General features: G+C 33.1%; 3 protein-coding genes and 1 long non-coding RNA gene across 6 annotated transcripts; 2 read left to right on the top strand and 2 right to left on the bottom strand.

Moving 5' to 3' along the window:
• Positions 1–1,334: 1,334 nt before the first annotated feature.
• LOC147395824 (NAC domain-containing protein 96-like) lies at positions 1,335–2,151 on the bottom strand. The gene is made up of 3 exons (XM_086449427.1): positions 1,998–2,151; positions 1,620–1,912; positions 1,335–1,436 (listed from the first exon to the last, which is right to left on the bottom strand). Exons 1-3 carry the CDS (start codon positions 2,149–2,151, stop codon positions 1,335–1,337), a joined length of 549 nt encoding a protein of 182 aa, XP_086305553.1.
• Positions 2,152–7,654: 5,503 nt separating this feature from the next.
• On the top strand, positions 7,655–9,026 carry LOC147395825 (AWPM-19-like family protein). The gene is made up of 4 exons (XM_086449986.1): positions 7,655–7,884; positions 7,960–8,179; positions 8,248–8,293; positions 8,725–9,026. The coding sequence occupies exons 1-4, from the start codon at positions 7,758–7,760 to the stop codon at positions 8,839–8,841; spliced, it is 510 nt and encodes a 169-aa protein (XP_086306112.1). The 5' UTR covers positions 7,655–7,757; the 3' UTR covers positions 8,842–9,026.
• On the bottom strand, positions 8,486–14,679 carry LOC147395826 (DEAD-box ATP-dependent RNA helicase 57-like). Of its 3 annotated transcripts, XM_086449984.1 has the most exons (13): positions 14,426–14,678; positions 14,144–14,261; positions 13,879–13,997; positions 13,699–13,790; positions 12,835–12,931; positions 12,586–12,666; positions 12,265–12,497; positions 11,712–11,906; positions 11,229–11,319; positions 10,433–10,555; positions 10,079–10,229; positions 9,310–9,545; positions 8,486–8,891 (listed from the first exon to the last, which is right to left on the bottom strand). In XM_086449984.1, the coding sequence occupies exons 1-12, from the start codon at positions 14,504–14,506 to the stop codon at positions 9,337–9,339; spliced, it is 1,590 nt and encodes a 529-aa protein (XP_086306110.1). In that variant the 5' UTR covers positions 14,507–14,678; the 3' UTR covers positions 8,486–8,891; positions 9,310–9,336. The 3 variants fall into 3 exon arrangements, with proteins under 3 accessions (XP_086306110.1, XP_086306111.1, XP_086306109.1); XM_086449985.1 differs by lacking the exon at positions 8,486–8,891 and having other exon boundaries at positions 9,071–9,545; positions 14,144–14,258; positions 14,426–14,679; XM_086449983.1 differs by lacking the exon at positions 8,486–8,891 and having other exon boundaries at positions 9,071–9,545.
• A 6,033-nt stretch (positions 14,680–20,712) lies between these two features.
• Positions 20,713–21,820, top strand: LOC147395827 (uncharacterized). The gene is made up of 3 exons (XR_015180860.1): positions 20,713–20,785; positions 20,972–21,144; positions 21,225–21,820. It is a non-coding gene; the product is annotated as an uncharacterized LOC147395827 (long non-coding RNA).
• The last annotated feature ends 5,392 nt before the right edge of the window (positions 21,821–27,212 follow it).

Consider the following 27,212-nt stretch of genomic DNA (forward strand, 5'->3'; position numbering starts at 1 on the left):
TCTAAGAGGCCCATTTCCTTGCCCTTGTTAGTCGGGGCCTACGTTTGGAACCCCATCAAAAAAGAAAGAGAAAACAAAAAAAAAGGAAGAAGAAACCCTTTCTTGATTATGGGAGGGTGAAATTTATTCCGTCACTCTCCAGCCAACCATTATATCATACCATTAGATAAATCAAATATATAACACTAGAAGGTGGCCTGTGCAAACACACATGTATCTATCCTATTTGTAATTTAAAATATTAATTAAAGGGTGTGGTTTTGAAGATTACAAACTAAAAAAGGGATTTTAATATAATTTAAAAAACCAACGAACTAGATTTTAGGAAAACAGGATTGTAATTTTTTGACTTTTGACCAAAATGACCTTTAATTATATTAAATTTGAATGTAAAAATGAGTGCGTTTATGACCACTCAAATTTGAAAAATGTTGAGCTGACTTCGTTTAACGCTGCACTGACGGTACAATGCCAAGAGAGTTATCTCCTTGTATCTCAAGGAACATAAAGAAATGTATGTACTGCGTGAAAATTGGAAATTTCGATAGAAAAAATTGACGGGACCAAGGCCCACGAATTTTAGAAACTGAATTTTGACGGTTTAGGACCGTTGAAATTCTTGATGTTCCCAGATTTTACGACTTAGAGATGTCGAATTACTCTTGCCCTTCATTAATTTGACAATTTCGGTCTGTCGAAAAAAAATTGACATCGACCTCTTAGTCCATCAAATTTTATGAACTTTGACGGCCCAAGGCCATCAAATTTGGGCCTTTTTCACATTTTGATGGTTATGTGTACTGCCACATCAACAAGTGTTGATTGTAGTATCCGATGAAGTCAGTGTAGTACGACTCCTCAAATTTTGGTATCCAACCACTTCTACTCGGCTTTCACTCACTATAATAGTAAGAGTTGTGATAATGTGAGATGCTAGGTGACAAACTCAATCGACTCCCTGACGTGGACAAGTAGTTCAGGATACCTGATTGCAATTCCCCATAAATATCCCGAGGGAACTGTCTATACCTAAGAATACAAATCTATGATTCCCAAACTTGTCACATCAAGAGAGTCCATTGAGTATGACACGTGGGGGGTAGTCAGATTATGTAGACTCTAATAGAAAAGATAATTTGTTTTACTGTTGTAATGTCAAGCCTCAATCAATAATATCTTTGGAAAATTTACCTTGAAAGAATCATTTTTCCACAAACAATCTAACTGCAAGCTCACTTAAAAACAGTGTCAATGCCTCATATCAACAAACAATCTAAATGTTTTCCAACAGAGATGACCTCACCAACCTATGAACCTCTGATTGAAATGATATATTACTTATTTGTTGCATTTGAGAATCTAATAATGTTTTCTGTCTCTTGAGCCTTCTTTCTTCCGAATCCAACATCTCTCCTCCCCTTCCACTCTCCCGGATTCTGCATAATACCCAGTTTGAAACTTGAACCTAAATACCAAAAAAAAAAAAATTAGAAAAAAGAAGAAGAAGAAGAAGGATGGATATATTTATTTATATATTACATGCATTCAAGATTCAAGAATCATATAATAATAATAAAAGAAAATAATTGTACCAAAGTAATTAATATTAAACAAATTACCCTACTGCCTTGGGCTGATGTTGGATCAACAAGACTATATTCATGCATGATCCAATCCGTCTTCTTCCCTCTTTTTGTCGTCGATTGAGAATTATTCGCGAATCGGAAGAAAGTTAAAGGTTTCATATGTCCAACCTCCTTTCCTTCACTATCATAAAAACTTTTATCACCACCCGTAGATTTCCACCACCCGATATCTCCAACGGTGCGAATGGGTCTTGTTCTTGATTCAATCTTGTTGAGTTTAACATAGTAGTATTGATCATCTTTAGAATCAAGATGATTTGTTAACCCTAAAAACCCACCCATAGAATAAAATTGAGAACCCATTCAAAAAAAAAAAATTTACATTAATGAAAAAAAAAAAAAAATACATACTTGCAAGGTCCCATGGTGCGTAATCGTAAACGTTGAAGATCTTCACTGGAAGGAGTGCCACTTCATGATCAATCTTCGTTTTTAGGTAATAATGGATTAGTTCTTCGTCGTCCGGTATGAATCGATATCCCGGAGGCATTCCCTCTTGTGCCATCTCTTCTTCTTGTTCTTGTTCTTCAAGTGATAGTTAATAAAAAAGAAATAATTAAGGTAGTCGATCCGCTACTCTTTATTTATAGATAGAGAGATAGTTTGGAGAAGAGAGAATAAATTGGAATCCTTGTTTCTTTCTAACTGTTCTTAAAATTCAAAGTATAAGAAGACACTTAAACAGATTAGTTGACTTCGCAATATCTTTCAAGCTCAGCCGTTGGTTTGTACTACTTTGTTGACTGATTTTTTCTCTCCTTTCTTTTTAGATTCGAATTGGGAGTAATAAATGATGACATGGCAAGTGTAATCCTTAGAATTTGTTACAGATTTAACAAATTAGGTGAGTTTGCAATATATCTTTCAATCTCAGCCGTTGCTTTGCACTACTTTGTACACCATTTTTTCTCCCCTTTTCTTTTTAGATTCCAATTGGGAGTTGTAACTGATGACGTGTATATATATATTCTAGAGGACTTATTTTGGAATCTAGTCTTCTTGACAGTATCTAGTTGGTGTCTTTTGTACAAAGTGGACACCAAATAACTGTTATTTTACATATTCTCCCTAAAAACAAAGGTCAAGTTCGACTCACTTAAATTGTATTTCCAACTAGTTGACTGGGACGAGTCAAATAAAAATATACTACATTATAAATTAAAAAGAGAGTTGCTATTGGCACTAAAACTTTTACTTATTACACCCCAATTAAAAATAAAGACGACAAATAAATGGTGAAGAATAAGTAAAAGTTGGGGTGCCAATAGAAACTCTTTTTTTAATTTTTTATTTGTTATATTCCTAGTTTTTTGGGTTATAAGATTTTGTATGAGCCTAATCATAATTGTAAATAACTACTGAAATTATTTGATCCAATGTTATAATGTTGAGATAATAATTTGAGGCAAACATTTGTAATGTTTGAATGGTGTGTTTTAATCTTTAATTGGGATGCGACAAATAATTTAAGAAATTGTAGCGTGTAATAAGTAAAAGTTGGGGTGCCAATAACAGCTCTGCATTAACAAAAGCAGTATATACATGTATAATTTTTTAATATTTTAAAATAACTAAATCATTTATTTAAAATAATTATTTTAATGCAATTCTTCTTAGAGGCATCTATCAATCATTTGAGATATTCGGAAATTAATGAGTTAGACTTTGCTTGGAGAGAATCCAGTAGAGCTGATGAATAGCAAGTTTTTGAGGATCAGTCTTGTTTTTTTCGGCATTAGCCTCTTATTTTTAATATATCAAGGTGAGGCCCTTTATATAAACTCACCTTTCCCATAATAAAAATAAAAAAACCTTGGTCCAAATTTTTATCCAACTTGATGCATTTTTGAGTTGACTCAACCAAATTGACGAGTTGATGCGGTTCCATCAAGTTACGGCGTTGTCACCATGAAATCCAACTGGATCTATTCAACCGAGTTACTAGGCTCAAAACCTAATTTAACTAATTCCTCAAGTCAATTCAAAAAAGAGTCGAGCTCATCAGCACAAAAGGGGCAACTGTCATGAACCGAAAGAATATATATTTGTACATAAGGAGAATATGAGAATTTCCGCTAGTAATAATATTAGGTGTGGTTTTAGTAGAATTAGAGGCGATTTTAAACCATCGGTAAAAAGCTTATATGGTGAGTAGTGCTACCAAAAGACTTAAATGATTAGCCATTGTTGTTTTTTAAAAATGAAGATCCCATGAAAATTTGAGACTAACTTCTTATCTTTGACACGAAAAAGAAGTTTTGTAATAGGGGTGCAAGTTACGGTTTGGCTCTGGGTTAAGAAAATGCAGAACGATCAATTCTGTTTGATTCTCGATTCAAGGCTTACATAGAACCAAACCGCTGTAAAATAAAATTTTAGATATTTATTTGTTGTGTATTGGAGAATGAAGGAAGGTAGAGGAGGATTGATTTTTTTAATTTTTTAATTGTTCTTTCAACTTAGAGTTAGGACGTATGTTAATAATTTATTATATGAAATATTTCATTTTTATTTATTTATTATTTCTGGTGAGATTAGGGAGTTTTTATTTTTATTTTTTTATTTTTTATTTTTTTATTTTTTTATTTTTTTAAAGGGAGGGTCCCTTCAATCCCAAATTATCAATAAAAAAAATAAATAAATAAATAAAAGATTCTATGGTGTTTGCAACCTATAGGACTGAACCAAAGCAAACTGACCTTAGTTTGATTTGATTATAAGGAACATTCGATTCAGTTCTGGTTCTTGTTTAGTGGAATTGACTTAAGTCAATAAGTTTGGTTATGATTGGCCCAAATCGAACCAAGTTGCAGCCTTGGTTTGTACTTTGTATCGTAGTAACAAAACAAACATGTGATAATAGAATGTCATAACTTATAAATAGTGGAATAAGAAAGACAGATGTATCTTCAATGCAAGAGAAAGGAAACAAACAAAGGTGAACTCTTGTTTATGAAATTAAAATAGAGTTGTGAAATTAAAACATTCTATGATGAAATCTATTTTTCGAAATGCCATTTTTCTATAAAATTGATTTTCTTGAATTTCTTCAAGGTTTAAAATCTTGTTTCTAAACAATATTTTGGTCAGGAGAAAACCCAAGACGGTAAACGTTCCAAAATATTCTTAAATAATCCTGCAGAATGAAATGCTTTTGAAAATTTTGGCCAAAACTGAAACATTTGAAACACAAAAAAATGTTGAACCATGTGATTTTTCTTTGAATTCATATACACTCTGGTGGTAAAATTCTTAAACTAGCAAAAAAAAAAAAAAAAATGATTCCCTCTCCCTCTAATTTCCAACAGTTTTTAACCAAACCCTCGACCCTAGATTATTAATGGGACCCACTTACCTGGGCCGTGGGATCAGCTAAGTTGTGTTAAGGTGAAATGCCATGGTCAGGAGCCTTCTTTGTAATTTAATTCTTGAAAAATTCACAATTTTTTCATTTTTTCAGTGAAAGTATTATTTTCTGAATTATTGAACTATTCTGAATAATTCTCAGATTTTAAGTTTGCAAAGAATAAAACGCAATCTTTACGATTGTTACGAATTTTTATAAAACTCGGTGAAAAAAAAAAATGCTTCTATAACATGTTGTATGTTGCAAGGTGGTGACATGTAACACAAGTTGACTTTGAAGTGGCCATACTTCAAATTTTTGAAGGAATTCACCATTTTACATGACAATGTTCCTTGTATCTTTAAAAAAATAATGACACGACCCTATACATTTATTTGAGATTACACGTTAATTTTTCAAATTGATGATTTGTCCCTTGACTTTGGTCTTCTTTTAAAAATCAATGGAACAATAACCCCAATGTCTTCATTATCACCATCACTATCACATAGCCAAATTTTTTATTTTCGAATTTTTGAAAGAAAACGGATAATACACGCATGAAGCATATGTCACATATTTTTCATTTATAGAATTTTTAACCGGATTTTTGCAATCCAAAATCGAATAGAACTCAAATTTTTCACGAACTGAATTTTTGCCATATTCTAAATTGCTAACAAGGGTTTGTAGTCCGACTTTGAAGGAGTGATTGTTTCCTCAAAACACAATAGGAGTTTGACATGTGGTGTCAATGACGTAAGTGATAAGAGAGAGAATTTCTCTCTCCTATCCTAAGTGGAAAATTCCTGATCTAATCACCTTGTGGCATTCAAAAATATGCCAAGGGGTTGTAGAGGATGAAATTTTATGAATTAAAATAATATAAAGTTATTTTTCACCGTTGAATTTTAATTTTAAATGTAGGTGTTCGGTAGCCGTCCATTTTAAACATCTAGGATCAAGTTCGGTAAAAGAAATTTGATTTTTTTTTTTTTAAATACGAGTTTTTTCACGAAATCTATAGTGTTGGATTGCCAAAGTTATGATACATACTGAGCCCAAAGACCCTATTCATTATTTAAAATCTAAAGAGATAAAATTTATGGGCAAAAGACTTGCAAGCGTGTTTGAGAATTTTTCTCTCAATACTTACGCAATGAGCATCACATGTCAAATTGCTATAAATTTGTTCGTCACTTCAACCAAAAAATCACTCAACTTTGAGCAGGCAGCCGGCTTCAAAATTATGGTAGAGCCCTCTGTGTAACGCTTTATGCAACGTGACACGTGATTTTTTGTATTTATTTCACTCCTACTTTTTCATGAATATTTGGATTACCTCCTTGGATAAGACACTTGTAACCCAAAGAAGATGTTCTACTAAAAATTTGAAGCCCCATGTAAGTTTCGAAGTTTTTTCCCTTGCTAGTGTTATTCTTTTAGATTACGACTAGTCTTACTATGGTTGTAAGGATTTCATCCTTACTGATGGTCCTTGACTCACCTTGTGACATTAAAAAAACATGCTCTGATGCTTCAGGGTTGTAGAGGATAAAATTTTATGAACTTTGAAAAAATAAAATTCAAAAAAAGTAATTAATTTTCACCGTTAAATTTTAATTTTATACTTTAGAGTTAGGTGAAAAATGTTTGATCAAACTGAAAAAAAAAATTATTTTTGAATTTTATTTTAATATTAGATCTAAGTTTTTCTATGAAATTTAAAGGGTTCTGGTGTTGGAATGCTAATGTGGTAATCCATTTTATTTTAACAAAACGACTCTTAGTAAGGCTTAAAATCTTTATGAAGTCAGGAAGGAAACATTTTGGCCAACCATTTTTGTCCTACATGGGTTAGAAGTTTTGGAATGGGCTGATTTTTGGTGAGGATGATCTCCTCACCGTGGAGATCATCCTCACCAAAAATCAGCCCATTCCAAAACTGCTAACCCCATGTTTACAAGTTGAAAAATCGTGAACCGTCCATTTTTTATAAATCATTTTTGATGGGGTTAGAAGTTTTGGAATGGGCTGATTTTTGGTGAGAATGATCTCTACGATGAGGAGATCATCATCACCAAAAATCAATCCATTCCAAAACTTCTAACCCATCTTTTGAAAAATGTTTTGCCAAGATGTTTGGTGCTGAACATTTCCCATCTCTATATATATATGCATATATAGTTTCAGGAAAGGTAATAAAGTTTCAGGATTATCAATAGAAATAGTGTAGTAGAAAAAGATAATAACGTTGAAAGGGTATTCTTAGAAAAAGAGGAAAGACGATAATATTAAAAATTATCCTCGAGATTTATCATCAATTTAAATACCACTTTTTTATTTGGCAGATAAAGGGACTATGGTTGTGTTTTATCATACAAATGTAAACTTGTCCACCAATTCAACAGATTGTTTGCTCAATCATGGCCTTAGTTGTGAAAATATTGCTTTCAAACTCTAGGCATAATCAAGAAAATTATAAAGAACCCATGACTTCAGAGAATCAAAAGGATTCTTTCCCTCTTAATGGGGCAAACCCAACAGCAAAAGCAAGGAATTTAAGTAATTTCTTTGGGTTGAAGACACTGCTATTATGCTAAAAGTGAGATAAAACATAAAACTTAGAGAGAGAAAAAGATTGGAGAATCACTCTTTTGCTTCTTCTATATATACTTCTTTCTCTTTAGCTCAAGCTTGCAGAGGCTTTATTCTCTAAAAAACCCAATTCAAGTTCTCTTCTGCAATTTTCAAGCTTCACAACAATGGCTGCCGGAGCTGCCAAATCAGTAGCATTTGGCCTTTTGTTCCTCAATCTCGTGTTGTACATCATCGTCTGCAGTGTAGCTGGATGGGTTCTGAATTACGGGATCGATAATACTCCTCAAACAGGTAATAATATAACTTATGAGAAGCAATGATAAGGTCCATAAGATTTGATTAACATTCCTCTACTTTGAATTGTAGTATTTGGTATGTCGAGGCCTGCACACTTGTTCCCGATATACTTCCCTATGGGGAACATGGCAACTGCATTCTTTGTTATCTTCTCACTCGTCGCTGGACTCGTGGGCATCGCAACGTGCATCATCGGAATCAATGATATTGTTCAATGGAATATGACCAACTTACTCTCAGCTTCAACCTTTTCTATCACAACTTGGTCTCTCACTCTTCTTGCCATGGGGTAAGACTCTCTCTCTCTCTCAATGAGGTTCATAAATTTGAAGTTTCTTTTACTTATTTCTCTTGCAGGTTGGGATGTAAAGAGATTAGCATAGGAGAGAGGGACACAAGCTTGGTGAGTACAATTGTAGACAGTAGTTTCATTTCCTTTGTAAACACAACTGCATATAACCGAGGATTTGAGTCTGATATTTAAAAGAGAAAATTATATTGCCTCACCAACTTTTACTTACAACACACCAATCCTTTTTGAAATTAAGGAGCAGTTTGGTGCGCTAATAGCAGCTTTATTTTCAAAAATACTGAAGAAGTGGTAATGCTTGTTATCTTTGATTGAATCACCTTATTTACAGCCGAAAAAACTTTCTAGGTGGGACCCAGATTTCATATATTATTACAGAAACAGAAAAGAAAAACCTAGATTCTTATTTCTTTGCATTGTTTGTAACTTTGTTCCCAACGCACGGTTGGAGTACAAAATTTTCATAAAAGATATAAATTTATGAAAAATAGGAAAGGAACTTATACACTCTTCTTAAGTTGCAGAGGACTTTGGAGACATTGACAATTACTTTGAGCATCACACAATTGTTCTGCATGATTGCAATCCATGCTGGACTTACAGAGGTCGTTGGACGCCGAAGGAGCATGGGAGGATTTTGAGCCACACACACAACCATCAAATTCCATCCTCTATGCTCTGTCTCCCCAATCTGTAACAACCAGAGACTTTTAATAGAGGCATATTGCAAAATATTATATGAACCATAATACTTCTTTTTTTCTTTGATTTCAACATGATAATGTGATATATCTGTGTCTTCTATTTTATATAGTGTACTTGTTAATTCTTGATCTTTCTCAAGAGATGAGGTTTCAATAAGCGGTGTAGTTTACTAAATTACTTGACCTCGATCATCCCATATTTCATTATTGGAAGCATGGGACAAAATACAAAATTACAAAAGTTCTCTATTAAAGGGAGAGACCTAGCAACAATTTCCCAAAGCTAACACTGTCAAATGGCCTTCACAAAAGCAACATTTCAACATATGGTGCAGTTGACCTTAAATTAGAATTCCTGGTGCCGCAAAAATTAAAAAATAATAAATAACACGGAAGCTCTTTAACCTCGAAGTCTTGCCATGATCAGTCTCATCATTCTTCTTGGTCTATCGGTTTAGTTGAAATAGAATCTCTCCAAGGTCTGTGTTTCTTCCTCTTGAGTTTGGGTAAGTCCATGATCCAAGACGGAACCTCACAGCCTGAAGCAGCCATCACATTGGCTATGTTCCGCAGAAATGGTATATCATCTTCTGTATATAAGCTGATAGCTTCCCCACTCCGCCCAGCTCTTCCAGATCGACCTAAGAGTGAAATCAAGCGACTTAGTATTAATAACCATATGAAGGCGGCCCCTTGACCATCATCAATCAATGTTATGAGACGAGAGAGATGCATTCCAATAACCAACTGGTTTGAATACTAGGGCCAAGAATTGTCTCATTTCAAAAAATTAATCTACTTAATTAAATAATTTGTGTAGTAAATGTGTTATAAAAGGATATATTATTTAATTGATAACTAATTTTAGCTTAACATAAAAATAGACAACCTTAGAAATTTTCCCCAAAAAATATTTCCTTTAAAGAAAAAATCAACTGTTCCGTGATTGGGTCCAAGAAAAATTTCCTTTTAAGGAAATATCTCTAAGGAAAAATTATAAACATACATACAGGGCTATCATTCATAAACTTTATACGTTAAGATGAGATGCAATGTATCTTAAGATACATATCACCATTTTTTTTAGTTCATCATACTACATCGAATGGAAATTTGAAACCTTGTACACATCTACGACATAAATGCACAAGGAGTAGCTAGTTAAGTAACATACCTATCCGGTGTATGTATGCTGCACCAGATTCTGGAAAATCATAATTAACGACAGAGTTGATACCCTTGAAGTCCATACCCCGAGCAATAATATCAGTGGCAATTAAAACCCATGTTTTCCCTGCTCTGAAGTTATTGATTGCATCTTCTCGCTGTAACAAGTAAAGTTTTGTAGAAATCTTAAATTGTTGGAGAACAAGTGTGGATAACAACTATGAAGTAACAGAATAACTTTTAACAGATATATCCAATTCAAACAGCTATTCTTTGTTTTAATGTCATATTCTTTGATCAGAAAACTACAGCAGTATATTATGGATCAATCTTGCTTGATAAAAAAGGGGTACGAGGTTACCTGTGACTCAGAAAGATCTGCATGAATAACATCAACTCTAATATCGTCAAATACCAACTCCCTGTAAAGCTCCTTCGCACGCTCCTTGCTTTGGACAAACACTAGTACTGGCGGGTTGAGACTCTGGCCACCGGTATATATGGTCAAAAAAACATGACCAACAAACTAGTTAGGAAGGTTGAAATATTCCAATTGAAAAATTGAAAACAGAATAATTTACAAAAAGGAGTGGTATCACAAAGAGCAGGGTTCACTGGCTTCTATGAAAACAGAGTCACTATAAAAAGTAGTATATTTTTTAAGTATTTCTGACCATTAGGAAAAGAGAAATGTTACAATGCCATATCGACTTTCTACATTCATAATAATAAATTAGTCTAGCTATTGCACACCCCCCTAAAGATTATTTGAGGAATTTCTAATAAATTGATGGTTTAAGCCAGTTAACCTGGTTCAATAAAAAAAATTAATGGTTTATAAAGAATAACTGGAAGTGGTTCATCTGGTCTAAACTGAACTAACCAAATCATTATTTGGGTTTGTCTGTTTTTCTCAAAATAGAGACCCAAAATAGGTTCTCCCTTTCTTAAACACTGGATTGAGAGACCAAGACCAGAACCCTAGTCCACAATAATGCCCCCACTGCCTGTCATAGTGTCACATCATCACCAAAGCTCTGAGACTTGCGATGAGAATATTAGTTCAACTGGAGAACCCAATACCATTTTTTTTTTTTTAGGATTTGTAAATTAAGTTTGCAGGAAGACTTTCTAGAGCATGGACATCAGCAGCATACCTCTGCAAAACTTTGCCGAAGTGCAAGCAACTTCCCTTCTTCACTTCCAGCAAAAACCAATTTTTGCTTTATCAATTCTGAAGCAGAGTTCCTGTACAAAATATTTCGATATAGAAGAGATTTAACAATAGATATTTGGATTTTTTTTTTTAATTGAGTAAATGTAAGATACTCCTGTCAGAACCCAAACCTAAGATCTATCAACCAAAACACACAGTACATGTGGTGGACATGCAGAGAAGTGGAACCCATTACCAAAATAGGTTCCATGTTCAAGATCTAAGCCAAACACAGATGTTATGACCATCAAATATGTACCATCCACCCAGAAATCTTCTTTCTTATTGGGAAGTTCACCTTCTTTTGAATGTGTATCATGTGTCCAGCAAGTTTGGAGGCTTCTATATAATTTACATATACCATAGACCTCAGTCAAGCTATCCAAGACAAAATGCACGATAATCGGTTGCACATCATACTTACTTCCTGCCCACAATAACTCGAACTGCATCATGCATTATTGTGCGTGCAAGTTCTTCAACAGAATCGGGTAAAGTAGCACTGAACAATGAGCGTATTATCGAAGGGTTTGAGCATGCTTTGACCACGGAATCAATTTGTTTAACAAAGCCAAGCTCAAATAGCTTATCAGATTCATCTAGTACAAGGGACTCCACCCTGCAAATAACCACAATAACTCAAAATAAATAACCATGTAAAGGTCAATTTAATGGGTCTTTTTTTTCATAGGTATGCTTGGTTTCCTCTCACTTCTATAAGAACAATCATCAGACCTGCATCCTCTAGTATCCAAACATAATTTAATATTTTTGCTAAATAAATTTTTATTGATAACTGAAACTATTTTTTTGCCAATCATTGAACTTCAACTTTTGCATCATCTTCCACGTACTTCGACAGCCATTTTATTTCCTCTTTTTCCCCCTCCGTCTGTGTGCACTTTCATTGGGGTTATAATGTGTATCAGTTCATGGGAGAAGTGTAAGAGATTAAATAGACTACATCCAGTAAATACCTGCTCAAATCAAGCTTTCTTCTGCGAATAGCAAACTGCAAGCGAAGTGGCGTGGATATAAGAATATCACAATGCATATTGCCAAAATCACCATTCTTTGCAAGCTCCTTAGTCATCAACTTAATGTAAAATTTCCTTCCTTTAGCCAATTTCTTGCACTCCCTAGTTGTCTGTGTGGCTAATTCCCGTGTAGGACAAAGAATAACAGCTCGGATGCCATCTTTCGATCCCGGCTGATCACATAGAGAAAACGTCATTCAAAGATTCAATAACTGACCTTCATGGTGTATCCATTAAAAAGGGCAGTACAATCACTAATACCTTAAGTCTCATTAGTATAGGGAATAAGAAAGCCAAGGTCTTGCCAGAACCTGTCGGTGCACAAGCAAAGCACTCTCGTCCCTGATACCAAATGATTAGAGTTTGCCTTCAGAAAAAAAGTCAAAATAATTTCCGTGACATTTAACAGCTAACTGTATTTAACTATAGTAAAATTGAAGTCCTATAGAATAAATTTGCAGATAAACCATCTAGTAGGAACAAAAGATAGCTTAAAATAGAAGAGCATACAGAGAGGAGGACTGGAATAGCCTGCCTTTGGATTGGTGTTGGTTCTTTAAATCCAAGTTCTGCTAAATTGCGTAATAAATATGGTTTACATCTATACCTGTTCAATAGTAAAAATTGCAATCAAATATTTCATAACTAGAAGGAAAGTGTGATTCGAGAGAATAACACTAGGGAAAAAATCTCCCAGAATTCTCACTCTTGGGCAACAAAAACTTCACAAACTAACAACATCATGAAATTCTATGCTTCTTGTGATAAGAAAATATTTAAATTTAATTACTCAAATTGGTTAAAAAATTAATAGTGGCATAAGGTGCAAAACCATCCTGATCCACAAAAAATCCTTTGAAATGCTAAATACTGACACACACGTACAAAGTATCTGAGTCAAATCCTAAAACCCCACATTAGTCTCCTAACAAATAAATTATGATTACGAAGACAACCATAATTGCTTATAAATATGAGTGGCATGCACAAAAACTTATCAAGCTACGTAGAGAGAGATTTGTATGGCAATGCCAAACATGACCGTGAATCATCCTTGTCCAGGACACACTAAAATCAAAGTAAATCACCAAACTAGCTTCAATGAATACTTGAGCCACGATAGGCTTAGACCCATAGCTCAGTTGGTTTGACACATGGCAAAGACACTTTGAGGTCATGGGTTCAAGTTCAGCTTACCCATGAAAAAATTGATAGCATTCTTGGTAGGTTTTGAGCAAAATATAAAAGCAAATCAAAAAGATCAAATAAACTCTTAAGTTCCTTAAACCCACATTCAAATAAAGAGAACCAAATAAATGTATACCCAACAATCAATATAATGACAGAGACAAAAATAAAAAAATAAAAAAATACCTGGAGCTTAACTCTTCGAAACTTAAAAGTGGTGAAGGTACATTATACCCAGAAATATGAATCCCGTGCATCTTACGCAAGAGAACATCTCGCTGAACTCGTAAAGAAATACGAAATCAACATTTATGAACAAAAAATAGAAAAAGATCTAGTTTTTTTAAAAGGGTAGAGCTCAAATACCTCAATTTGCTTGTTTGCTTCCTTCTTTTCTCGAGAACCATTATCTTTTATATGGTCTTTCTCTTCAGCTGCAGTAGCAGATTCAGAACTCTTGAAGATACTGAAGCTTCTCACCCTTTCTGATACAAGAGCAACCCAAACAACAACAATTGATGAAGAAAGAAGATTTTAATCATTAAAAAGAAATTTAAAATAAAGATGAAAGAATGGAATTCGAATCGAGAAGCTCATAGCCTAAATTACTAAACCAACTAAAATAGGTTACCGGGAATCTTCTCCTTTCGCTTCCTCTTCTTGCTAGAACCTATTCCCTCCTCTGATTCGGCTTTAATAATTTCCACCAATTTCAAGTTTTCTGAAGATATCTCACTCTCCTTCTTCTCCTAATTGGGGAAAATTCCAAAGATTTCAAATTCAATTGTAGTGTTTCCGGATATTGAACAGTGGTTTTCAGTGTTTGGTCAAAATTATCGAAATAAAACGTGAGAATCGTCAAAGAGAATATTAAACTTTAGAGAGAGAGAGTCTAAGAGAAGAAAAATCTTACCTTAAATCTGGAAAAATCACTAGCAAACTTCTTCCGATCGAAATGAATTCCAGAGAACAAGAAAGACGAAGACTTATCCATCACAGAATAACACAAAACCCTATAAAAAATTTAGTCTTTCCCCTCTTCGAACTGAGATTCTGAGGAACCCTAGCTGGCTAGCTTTCCAAAGCAGCTCTGCAACAAAACCCTAACTAGGGTTTTTCTTTCTACCTCGACCGTTAATCGAAACTTTACCTCGATTTCGGTGGTTCAAGAAAATTTAGAGAGCTGATGTTGTCACCCCAACTTTTACTTATTACACTCCATTAAAAATAAAGAAGGGTGAATCTCCATTTCGCCCTGAATACGTCTGGGTAAATACGTCTGGGTATACTGTTCATTTTAATTTCCAAAACATGTGTTTCTGGGTAAATTTATCATTTTTATAATCAGTGATTCGTTGATGAAATACTAATAATTTTTTTATATTAACAATCTCATTCATAATTTATCAGTAAATTTATTAATTATAAAAATGACAAATTCACTGGAAAAACATATTTTGAGAATTAAAATGAATAATATATCAGAATTGAAATTTGGACATAAATTAATTACACATATTTTGAAAAATATATAAATAAGACAAATAAATCAACGGTTGAGAATAAGTAAAAGTTGGGATGTTGATAGAAGATCACTCTCTTTTTGTTTATTTTTTTTTGCTAAACTTTTTTGTTTTTTTTTTTTTTTTGAGTTTGGGATTTTATGTGAGTCTAACCATAATTGTAAGTAACTATTGAAATTGTTTGAATGATTGTTATAATTATATTTTGGAGAGTTGCTATTTCCACACCAACTTTTACTCATGCCACCAATTCTTATACTAAAGAATTGTATATAGTTGTGTTGTGTTAACAAGTTGGTGTGGCAATAGTAACTTATTTTTTTTTGGGCAATGTTAAGATTAAAATTTTAGCCAAACTTTAATAATATTTGAAGAGTTTTTTGTTTTTTTTTTAATCTTTAATTGGGATGTGATAAAAAATATTAAGAAATTGGTGTGTGATAAGCCAAAGTTGGGGGTGCCAATAGTAGTTCTTATAATTTATAAGATTAGTTTTTGCTCTCTTTGTTGGACATCCATGGATTATGAGTAATTTTTGAGGCATCTTTATATTTTCAAAATAGATGAAAAATGACCTAGTTTTATATGTTTTGGAATGTTGGGATTATAATTTAAGGCATCACTTTGTAACGTTTGAAGAGTTTTTTAATCATTAATTGGGATGAGATTAATTTTATAAATGAGTTGTAATGAGTAAAAGTTGGCGTGCCCTAACGACTCTCTAAATTTATCATAAAAATTATGGAAAAAAGGATTTATATTTTAATTAATTATAAAAATAATAATTAAAAAACTATTTAACACATTCAATGGACAACACAATGTGTATGTTTTCATTTCTACATAAATTCCCATATTTATCCAAAAAGTAAAACAATTTGATGATCTATTAAGAGAAACAATTTTTACTAATCTACTAAGATTTGAAATCTCATTGTTAAGCTCAAATGGATCATCAAATTGACAATCAAATACCAAAACGCTTTAGATTTCATGGAAAAATTTAGATTAAAAAAAAAAAAACATATTTCTTTTGGACTTCATCCAAGGTTTTGAGAATGAATGATTGTTGAACTCTCAAATTTAAAATTAAAATTTAATGATAAAAAATAATATTTTTTAAATTTTCTTTTTAAATTCATAGAATTTTGTCTCTCAATGTCCTTGTGGGATCGAATCATGTTTTCAATGCCACTAAGTGATTCAAAGACCCTTAATGTTAGTAGGACTAACTTACTCTAATTTTTATCCTAATAGACTGCAAAGGTTCAATCGTTGAGATATGCATAAGCATTTTTATATTTGAAAATATATAAAGGTATGAAATCGTTCGATGAAATTAATGGACTATCCAGAGATTTCAAAAAATGTTGGATAGACCAATGTTTTAAATTGATTTTTATAATTTTTAAAAAATTATCAACATCTTAGTAAATAATTAGAAAATCAACCCGTTAACCAATTTATTACTATATGATATTTTTAATTATAAAATCATAAATCTATATGATAAAACACAATGGTGAATCCCACTTCAATTACAGTTGTGGGTATAAACGTCCCAATCTAACTAGAGTGGAGTCATGTCCACACTACCTCTACTTTACTACATTTCTTTTTCATTCCCCCCCCCCCCCCCCAATCAAAGTGAACTAGAGTTCGAAGACGACCTTATTGAAGGGGTTATACAAATACTTAACGTTAAAGTCAAACTTTTACTCTATTCCTTATTAGAAATATGAGGTAAGGTAAGGAGTTACAACTACACTAGATGAATTTTATTGTCTTTCATCTCCTTCCCTTTTTTTCAAAATTATTTATCTAATTTTACTATCTTTTATCTTTTACCATTTTTTCAATAATACCCCTTTAACTTTACTATATTTTCTCTTTTACCCCTTCAATTCCAAAAGAAGATGTTTGTGTCATATGAGCAAACTCTAGTCCAACTATATATAACATACACATATACATATAATAACATTTTAGGTAAGGTCAAATTGAAAATTGTCAAGCCCTAGTTTTGCATGAATACAAACCCTAAAACCATTTTTTTTTCGAATGGATGAAACTAGGACACATTAACAAATCAAAATGACAATTTTATTTTTTCTATCCAAATTTTCATGGTCTTCTACTTGAAAAGAGTCATGTTGTTGTGACCTCAAGATTGGACCTCATATCACACATTTTTCCATGAAAGTGGATAAGAACCATAGATATTTTTCACTTGTTCTAGAGAAAATCATTTATGGCTCCATACACTTTCACACCAATATGTGTGATGCGAGGTTACTTCGGCATTATTCACTTGAAAAATCTTATCTTGTTCTTGAGTCCAACTTTGAAGTGGCCAACCTACTTCAAATTTTGAAAGAACTTCTTCATTATAAGACATGTGATAAGGTCTCAATTATTCGATTTTAGGATCGTAATTATACTAAGATTATCATCATATAATTGTTAGTTCCCATAAATAATTGTAAAATTAAATTACTTATCAAAATTAATAGAGCTAATGAGATATTATTGCTAAATGTAGATAAATAAAGCGCACGTGAAAATTGCCAAATGATTAATAAAGTCGGTTACAATGTGCGTGCAAAAAGGAGAAAAATGATTGAAAATGAGCTGTAAATGGTGCCACGTCACTGCGCCGCGGTTGGGCTTGGGTGCTCCGGGTTGATCTCGAGGAATTTGTCATCGAGATTTACATGAGATGTTCAAGAAGCTTCGGTGGTTGTAACTGAATGAGTCCTTTGAATCAAATCATCCGTCAAATCAACCCGAATACCCTAATACGAATGTTATAAATTAGATGGTTGATTTCAAAGAAGGGGTCCCCTCTTAGGTCCCTCTTGACCCTCTTTTTCTCCTTAATTTCTCTGTATTTTTCCTGGTTTTTATTTTAGAGAGTTTGTGTAGTAGTGAGAGGATCAATTGTTTCTTTAGTCCTTTTTGTAATTTTCTTGAGAGACCATCAAAGAAGGAATCAGAAGTGCAACATTGTTTTACATTCTCTTCTTCATCTACTATCTTATTTTATTTTCTTATTGTTGCAATATGATCCTTGCAATTTTCGACTAGATCCTCTTTAGAGAGATCAAGGATGCCGGAGCAAGTTCATTCTACTCATGTTATTTCAATTCTATATTTCTGTGTTTAATGTTAAATCTGTGAATCTCTTCATGATAAGATCATCTAACTCATGCTTCTAATTCAAGCTTTGATAAGTATTACATAGATAAGTTCAAGAACACTCATGCTTTGTGATGAATGGAAGCTTAAGTCGGACAATCTTGCCTAAATCTGAGATTTTCATGGATATTTTTGGATTCCAATCAATGGATACATTGAATCACCTTCCGATCCACGAGCAATGACTTGTTACATAAATTGAGTCATATTTAGAATTAATTAACATTTTGGATGACTTGCAATGGTAGACTTAAGCTCTCTAAGCCCATTCTCACTAGTTTCAATTTCTCTTTTTCTATTGCTAATTTTCATTTTCTAATTTGCAATAAATCTATTTTGTTTTTAAAGAATCTATTTTAAAACTCTGTTTTGGTTTTTAACCGATTGAACATTTGAATCCCAACTGTCCCTATGGAACGAATTCGACTTACCTAAAGTCTTGTTTTACATTTCTTAATCTCTATTTTATACAACAAGTCATGTGACACTTTTATTTATTTCACAGCTTACGTTTCTATTAAAATTTTAAATATTTTCTTTACAATGCCACGTAGAATTCAATGGAGAGGGTTCTTCAAAATTTTGAAGTAGCCTGTCCGCTTCAACGCTTTTTCCCTTGTTCTTGAAGGTAATAGATGATTTAAAAACAATTTAGACTAGCTTTGGAATGAAAAGAAGATAAGGGTATTTAGGTCACTTATATCCATCTACTAAAGTAGGCTAAGGTCAAATTAGAATCGGTCTCAGTCAGACCAGACAGCTCGTCTATACTATCTCCTCTCTTCTTCATAAAACCACAACTCCAAACTGTACCTCATGAGCTCCGCAGGAGTTCTTAGTATCCCACAGTTTACTTCAATTCCCTCCCCTCAAATCCGACCAAAAAAACCATAATTGCTCTGAAATTCAGACAAAAAGCTCTAAATTCTAGAACCCAGCTTTCATGGAAGAAAACCGTCGAACCAGTTAAGAACAGAAGGAGGAGAAAGCTTGAAATTCAGTCTTCGACTAGCGATAGTGGTGAAACAAGAAGATGGACGAAGTGGGTTCCGAGAGGAGTAGTAGCAGAGAAGTTTCTGAAACTCATATCGGGTGCAACTTCGAGTCCCATTTGCCAATTCGTAGCGGCTCCCACCACATTTTTGCATTCTGTGGATCCTAGAATCAAATTTGTAATTTTAATTGCTTTTCTATTTTGTTTTTTCGATCGATTTGTGATATGGGGTTTTGGTTAAGTTTGTTGTTGGTTAGTTTAATTGATACATATTTGAAAATTTCTCCGTTTTTTCTTGTTCTAAGGGAGTTGATAATTTGAGGATTTCTTTTTTGTTGTCTTTCTGTTGGATGAGATGTGTTTTTGTATAATTTTGGAATGTTTGGTTTGATTGATGGGCATTAGATTCCTTGATATTTTTATTTATTATTTTTTTTTTGCGATAATTGGGTTTTTTGATGTGTGGTTTTTGTTTTTTTCTTAAAAGTTGTTACTTAGATCAAGATGGGTTTCAGATTTTTTGCAAGAGTTGGGGGGAAAATATTGGTTTTTGATTTGATTAATATGTGGGAATTTGTGTTTGGAAGTCAATTGTGCCAAATTTTTATTCTTTTTTTTTTTTGTTTTGACCAACTTTTTGAGAGTTCAAACATTCTGGGTTCTTTGGGATGTTAATTTGGTGGGAATTTTATTTTGGTTTTCCTTTTCGATTTATTTTAAAAATCTATGCATATAAGAAATGCATTCTAAGTAAGAAGTCGAGTTTGTTCTATTTTTATATCCATTTGTCTCAATTTTGCAGGTATGGCTTCTCGCACTTGTCGTTTTACCAGCGAGATCACACATTGTTATACGCTTTGGATTAGTAATATACTTAGCTCTTCTGTCAATATGGGTTCTCCCAATGCAACTTTGGATGGTATGCTTCAACCTTACTTATTAAGCTTGAGCAATTATTTAGCATTTAAACAAACATTAAACCTCACCCATCTAACATCTCAATTCAATGGGATTGAACCTATAGCTTGTCAATGTGCTGTTCGACAACTATGGGGTTGCTTTTTTATTTTTTATTTTTTTAAATTTAAATCTCAGCTTACCACCCCCTTCCCTCCTATAAAAACCCTTTGCATTTGGTATGTAATTCATTTGATTATTTGAACCTTTCAAGTAATTGATGACTTTGGTATGGTTTGGACAAGTTAGGTGTAGCTTAGTCAAATTGTATTGGTGAAATCTTTTTTGAGTTGTTATGAAATGAGATCCATAACTTATCTAGGAAAGAAAAAAATACAATCCATTGGGCTTTCATTGATTATTGCCTTTTCATTTTGTTAGTCATTTCCCATGCATCATACTGTTTCTATTATCCATTTATTTATATCTTACTAAGATAATATATTTACCTTTTGTTTTGTGGTAAATCATCAATCGAGTTTTGGAGATTCATCTTAGTGCTTATGTATCTTTTGTGTGGTACTTGGGTTTTGCAGTTTTCTTTATGTATGTTCGCCGTATCTTCAAAAATATTTTCAGCCATGCAGAGAAGATCTCCCAGGTTGTATTATTTTTCAACATTCTTTTAAAATTTTCTTTATCATGCAGAATTCATAAAATTGTCTTAAAATCTGCAATAAACTTACTAGATCTGCATCTTCCTTCCAAACTCATTAGCTCAGCAAAATGTTTCATCAATAGATTCTACTCCTAATTTTCTCAAGAACTGTGCCTTTTTTTTTTACAGGCAATGATTGTTAGAGGTTTCCGTGGCAACAGCAACACACACAATATTTACTTCTCTTCCAAGTCATCCTCCATTGGGATGGCAGATATAGTTTCCTTGTTATGTCTTCTCAGTTTAATCGGTGCCGCAGTCCTGTCTGAATTCCTCCTCATCTGATAAATGTTCATCTTTTGGTGAGTCCCTCCCCATTTACACTTTCTTTCCATTTATCAACTCTGGTTCCAGGTTTAAAACTATCTGCTGATCTTGCTAGGTTTCCAATACTACTGGGAGTCAGAAGTGTGAAATACTACTACTACACTCGCATACTCAAACTGGTCTACCCAATGGGCCTCATAAATGAGGATGCACCAATCCGTTTTCTTCTCCTATAGGTACTGTTTTATTTTTGAACTAGAGTTTGCCCATCCACTTAGGGGGTTAAAGGGGTAAAAGAGGAAAAATAACAAAATTAAAGGGGTATTATTAAAAAATCTTTATCGTTGAAGGGGTAAAAAATGATAAATAGTAAAGTTAGAGAGCTTATTCAAAAAAGGTAGGGGTTGGGGAAGGATGAGAGTAAAGACTATAAAGTTGAAGGGGAAAGGAGGAAAGTGAGAAAGTGGGGAATCAATTGTCGTAATCATCCAGGTAATTATATTTATTTATTTTTAGGTCTGTTTAGCAATGTAATTTTTTTGAGAAAATTAGAGACCAACATTTGTCGGGCGGGATTGGTGTCTAACACCTTTCAATCCCATAACATAATCCTCGGACCCGTAGTTTCCTTTCGTAGATTAATACCTTTTTCGGTTTTGAGTCAAGTTTCGATTCCCCGTAAAACTAGGTGGCGACTCCCAAACACTAAAAAAATGGATCCGTAACCCGCAGATCCAAGGCGCTTTCACCATCTCGTTATTAAAAACCTAGAAAATGAAATCTAAGGTTTAGGATTTGATTGCTACACCGTAATCAAAAGTACCACTTTCTTTTATTAAAATCTTATGTATAAAAATGAGAAACTATGGTTTTGATTTGAAACTAAACAAAAAATTGAATTAAAATTATAGAAATTGAGATTTTGGTTTGAAATTGAACCAAAATTTGAATCAACACAAAAAAAATTAGGATTATACAAGAAGAGAAACCGAGAGCTTAACCTCATAGATCAAAAGAAATATAAAAACAATCACTAAGTGAGATCAAGAGTTCAAACCATATAACAAAAAAATCTAGGGTTTAGATAACGATTGGAGAGAAAAATCAACAAAATATATAGGAAAACATATAGGGCCCGTGTGGATACAGGAGCTAGAAGTACTTAAAATATAAGTACTTCTAGAAGTACTTAAAATATAAGTACTTCTAGAAGTACTTTCTAAAGTATTGTCTCAAGTAGCTGAAAACGTGTTGTACGTACTAACGATGGTTGATTGATACTCTCAATTTCCTTTTATGTCAATGTTGGGCTTGTTATCGTAAATAATTGTTGACCAATAAATAATAATGATGGTTGTATCCGGTGGTAAAGACTTTTAGATTTTTGAAAGATCAATCTTCAATGGATTGACAAAATATCTCAATCTTGTAAAAAAAAAAAAAATGAAATAGCAAAAATAACACAAACACAAGGATTTACGTGGTTTGACAATGTGCCTACGTCCACAGAACAGAACAAGAACAATCACTATTTTTTCATTAGTTTTACATTTCTAAAGATCTCTATTTATATAACCGAGAATTATCAAGACATGTAAAACTCTTCAAAACAAAAATCCCAAAAAATAGAAAACCCTTAGGAATGTATTACAATCTAAATATTTTCCAACGTAGATGACTTGACCAACCTATCAACCTATGATTGAGATTCAATGGTTCTTAATGGGAGGTTTGTCTTTGAAGCAATTGTTGAAAAGAAGAATATATTCCTGAAGAATATATATCTGAATCTGTTACGTGTCTCTCTGAACTTCTAAATGCCAACTCTGAGCTCCGCTCTCCTCCCCTTCCACTCTTTCTGATTCTACACAATACCTACAAAAAAAAAAAAAAAAGTTTAGAATAAAGAAAATAAAGGATGGATACATTTATATATTAATTACATGCATACAAGATTCAAGAAATAATAAAAGAAAATTGTTTAATATATAACCAACCTGATTGCCTTGGGCTGATGTTTGATGAGCAAGGCTATATTCATGCATGATCCAATCCGTCTTCTTCCCTTCTTTTGTTGAGTGAGAATTATTCGCGAATTGGAAGAAAGTTAAAGTTTTCATATGTCCCACCTCCTTTCCTTCAACACAAATTTTTTTATCACCACGTGTAGATTTCCACCACCCACTTTTTCCAACATTACGTTTGGGTCTTTCTCCTTTCATGTTTAGATAAACATAGTAGTATTGATCCTCTTCAGTATCAAACAGTTTCTCTTCAATATCAAACAGTTTCTCTTCAGTATCACGCCGTGTCCTTAACCCTAAAAACACATAAAATATCATTGAAAATAAATTTAAAAAAAAAAAAACATTAATTAAAATAAATAATAATAATAATAAGTACTTACATGCAAGCTCCGATGGTGTAAAATGGTAGATGTTCAAGTCCAGCACTGGATCTCTGTCTTCAGTATCAAGCAGTGTCCTTAACCCTAAAAACACATAAAATATCATTGAAAATAAATTAAAAAAAAAAAAAAAACATTAATTAAAATAAATAATAATAATAATAAGTACTTACATGCAAGCTCCGATGGTGTAACTTCGTAGCTGTTCGAGTACACCACTGGATCTCTGTCCTCTTTGTCCTTTTTAGAATGATTTACCTTCGCTTTCAAGTAATCGATTAGTTCTCTGTTCGTCGGAGAGAATCGATATCCCAGAGGTAATTGTTGTAGTGCCATCTTTTCTTTAAAGTGATCACTATGATGAACAAAACATTAAAAAAAATACCATTTAGAAGGAAATTAAATAAATAGGTTGATAAATAAGGTGGTTTGCCAGCTGTCCTTTATATATAGATAGAGTAGTGAAGAGAGAATTAATCGGAATCCTTTTTAATTTTTAACTGTTTTTAAAATTAAAAGGATAAAAAGAGCCTTACCAAATTAGCTGAGTTTGCAATATTTTTCAATCTCAACCGTTGCTTTGTACTACTTTGTACACCGATTTTTTCTTCCCTTTTCTTTTTAGATTCCAATTGGGAGTTATAACTGATGACGTGGCAAATGCGTATTCCTAAGAATCTAGTTGGTGTCTTTTGTACAAAGTGGACACCAAATAACTGTTATTTTACACATTCTCCCTAAAACAAAATTCAAGTTCGACTCACTTAAATTGTATTTCCAACTAGTGGACTGGGACGCGTCAAATAAAAATATACTACATTATAATTTAAAAAGAGAACTGCTATTGGCACTCCAACTTTTACTTATTACACCCCAATTAAAAATAAAGAAAATAAGTAAATGGCTAAGAATAAGTAAAAGTTTGGGTGCCAATAGAAACTCTCTCTCTCTCTTCTAATAGTAAAGATAATTTGTTTTAGTGTTGTAATGTCAAACTTCATTCAATAATATCTTTGGAAAATTGACCTTGAAAGAATCATTTTTCCACCAATATCTTTATTAATATTATATGGGAAATTAAAAGTTCGTGTGGATACAAGAGCTAGAAATACGTAAAATTAATCAGTGAAGATTGTGTATTATTGACAGAAATCAACACGTGAAAAAGGGTCAAAATTAAATCCTCTTGACAAAATAGAAAAATTGAATTAAAAGTTAAAAGATAATAACAAAAGAACTAAAGAAAAACAAAAAAGGAAATTCTTAAATAATATCAGTCGTACCCCTCCAATATAGTTGAAAAGGTGTTGGACTTACTACTTCCATCACTACTTATTTAGTGAAGAAAGTTTATATAGATGGGCAAAAGTCATTAAATAATATAATAATAGCTTCCTATTAAATTGTAAAGTCTACCGCCGAAGTAATTAAGAACTACCTATCAACCTCAAAGCACGTGCTCTAGTATTTCATAAGGATTGAATTGTTAGGATCTCTCGGCGAGCCGGTGATAAACGGTCCAGATCCCTTCTCATTTATGCTTTAAATTGATTCCAGCACAGGTGCTAACATAACTAGCGACAGATTATTAAAAAGGTACAAAATTGAGACTTTGCTGGTTGACGCCCTTGGGAAAATTGACGCCCTCTCTCTCTCTCTCTTCAATAATGTTGCAAATCCTCTCAAGTTGATTGGTAAGTTATTGATTTTGATTACGTATCTTTTTGGACTTCAGTCGAAGATGTCGAATCTATGTGGGAAATTCTCTTTTGTCTCAAGTTTTTTATTTTTTATTATTTATTTATTTATTTATTTTTATTTTATGATTTTAAGAGTTTGAATAACACACTCTCTCTCTCTCTCGAGTAGGGTTTCCTGCTCAATGATTTAGAGTTAGAGTCGTAGTTTGTTGTTTTGAAGATTAGTTAGGACTCGAATTCGATCGTTAGTGTGGTGAATTTGGCTGAATTTTGTTGAGTATGGGCGGATCGAGTCTAAAAGTTTGTGACAAGGATCTTAGGTATTTGGGTTACATTCGATATCGAGTTAACTCTGGCGATACGTCTTGGTCTCAGACGAGTTTTAAAACCATGAATTCAACAAACAATCTAAATGTTTTCCAAAAGAGATTACCTGATCACCAACCTATCAACCTCTGATTGAATTGATATATTACTTATTTGTTGTACTTGGGAATCTAATAATATTTTCTGTTTCTTGGGCCTTCTTTCTTCCGAATCCGACGTCTCTCCTCCCCCCCATCCACTCTCCCGGATTCTGCATAATACCCAGTTTGAAACTTGAACCTAAATACCAAAAATAAAATAAAATTAGAAAAAAGAAAAATAAGGATGGATATATTTATTTATATATTACATTACATGCATTCAAGAATCATATAATAAAAGATAAAAGAAAATAATTGTAGCAAAGTAATTAATACTAAACAAATTACCCGACTTCCTTGGGCTGATGTTGGATCAACAAGACTATATTCATGCATGATCCAATCCGTCTTCTTCTCTTCTTTTGTTGATTGAGAATTATTCACGAATAGGAAGAAAGTTAAAGGTTTCATATGTCCAACCTCCTTTTCGTTTCTATCATTAATTGTTTTATCACCACCCGTAGATTTCCACCGCCCGATATCTCCAACGGTGCGAATGGGATTAGTTCTTGATTTATTTTTGTTGAGTTTAACATAGTAGTATTGATCATCTTTAGTATCAAGATGATTCGTTAACCCTAAAAACCCACCCATGGAATAAAATTGAGAACCCATTCAAAAAACAAAAAAACAAAAAAACATTTAATGAAAAAAAAAATACATACTTGCAAGGTCCCATGGTGGGTGACAGTAAACGTTGAAGACCTTCACTGGAAGGCCTGCCACTTCATGATCATCAATCTTCGTTTTCAAATAATGGATTAGTTCTCCATCCTTCGGTTTGAATCGATATCCCGGACGCATTCCCTCTAATGCCATCTGTTGTTGTTGTTCTTCTTCAAGTGATAGTTAATAAAAAAAGAAGTAAGCTGGTCGATCCATTGCCCCTGATAATTTATAAGTATAAGAAGAGACTTAAACAGATTAGTTGAGTTTGCAATATCTTTCAATCTCAGCCGTTGCGCTTTACTACTTTGTGGACCGATTTTTTTCTCAACTTTCCTTGTTAGATTTGAAGTGGGTGATGACGTGGCTTTAACAAATTAGCAATCTCAGCCGTTGCTTTGTACTACTTTGTACACCGATTTTTTCTCCCCTTTCCTTTTTAGAGTCCAATTGGGAGTTGAAAATGATGACGTGGAAATGCATAATCCTCAGAATTCGTTAGAAAGTTTAAAATATGTTCTAGAAAACTAATGTTAGTCTTCTTGACAGTATCTAGTTGGTGTCTTTTGTACAAAGTGGACAGCAAATGACTGTCATCAACAAAGTTCAAGTTGACTGGGACGAGTCAAATAAAAATGGGAAATGTTCAGCACCCTAAGTTTTACCACACACTTTAACAAACGTTTTTTGTCCTACATGGGTTAGAAGTTTTGGAATGAGCTGATTTTTGGTGAGGATGATCTCTATGATTAGAAGATCATCCTCCCCAAAAATCAGCCCATTCCGAAATGTTTAGCCCCATGTTTACACGTTGTAAAATCGTGGACCGTCCATTTTTTGTAAATCAATTTTGATGGGGTTAG

The sequence above is a fragment of the Akebia trifoliata genome, chromosome 8 (assembly GCF_017979445.1).
Source record: "Akebia trifoliata isolate Shusen 1 chromosome 8, ASM1797944v1, whole genome shotgun sequence".
NCBI classification, from domain to species: Eukaryota; Viridiplantae; Streptophyta; class Magnoliopsida; order Ranunculales; family Lardizabalaceae; genus Akebia; species Akebia trifoliata.

Coding starts and splice junctions, on each gene's coding strand:
- LOC147395826 (XM_086449984.1), bottom strand. CDS start 14,506: ATGGATAAGTCTTCGTCTTTCTTGTTCTCTGGAATTCATTTCGATCGG. Junction 13,791..13,878: donor AAGCAAACAAGCAAATTGAG/GTATTTGAGCTC, acceptor TTACGAGTTCAG/CGAGATGTTCTCTTGCGTAA. Junction 10,556..11,228: donor TTCGGCAAAGTTTTGCAGAG/GTATGCTGCTGA, acceptor ACCGGTGGCCAG/AGTCTCAACCCGCCAGTACT.
- LOC147395825 (XM_086449986.1), top strand. CDS start 7,758: ATGGCTGCCGGAGCTGCCAAATCAGTAGCATTTGGCCTTTTGTTCCTC. Junction 7,885..7,959: donor CGATAATACTCCTCAAACAG/GTAATAATATAA, acceptor TTTGAATTGTAG/TATTTGGTATGTCGAGGCCT. Junction 8,294..8,724: donor GAGAGAGGGACACAAGCTTG/GTGAGTACAATT, acceptor CTTAAGTTGCAG/AGGACTTTGGAGACATTGAC.
- LOC147395824 (XM_086449427.1), bottom strand. CDS start 2,151: ATGGCACAAGAGGGAATGCCTCCGGGATATCGATTCATACCGGACGAC. Junction 1,913..1,997: donor CGCACCATGGGACCTTGCAA/GTATGTATTTTT, acceptor GTGGGTTTTTAG/GGTTAACAAATCATCTTGAT. Junction 1,437..1,619: donor CATCAGCCCAAGGCAGTAGG/GTAATTTGTTTA, acceptor GGTATTATGCAG/AATCCGGGAGAGTGGAAGGG.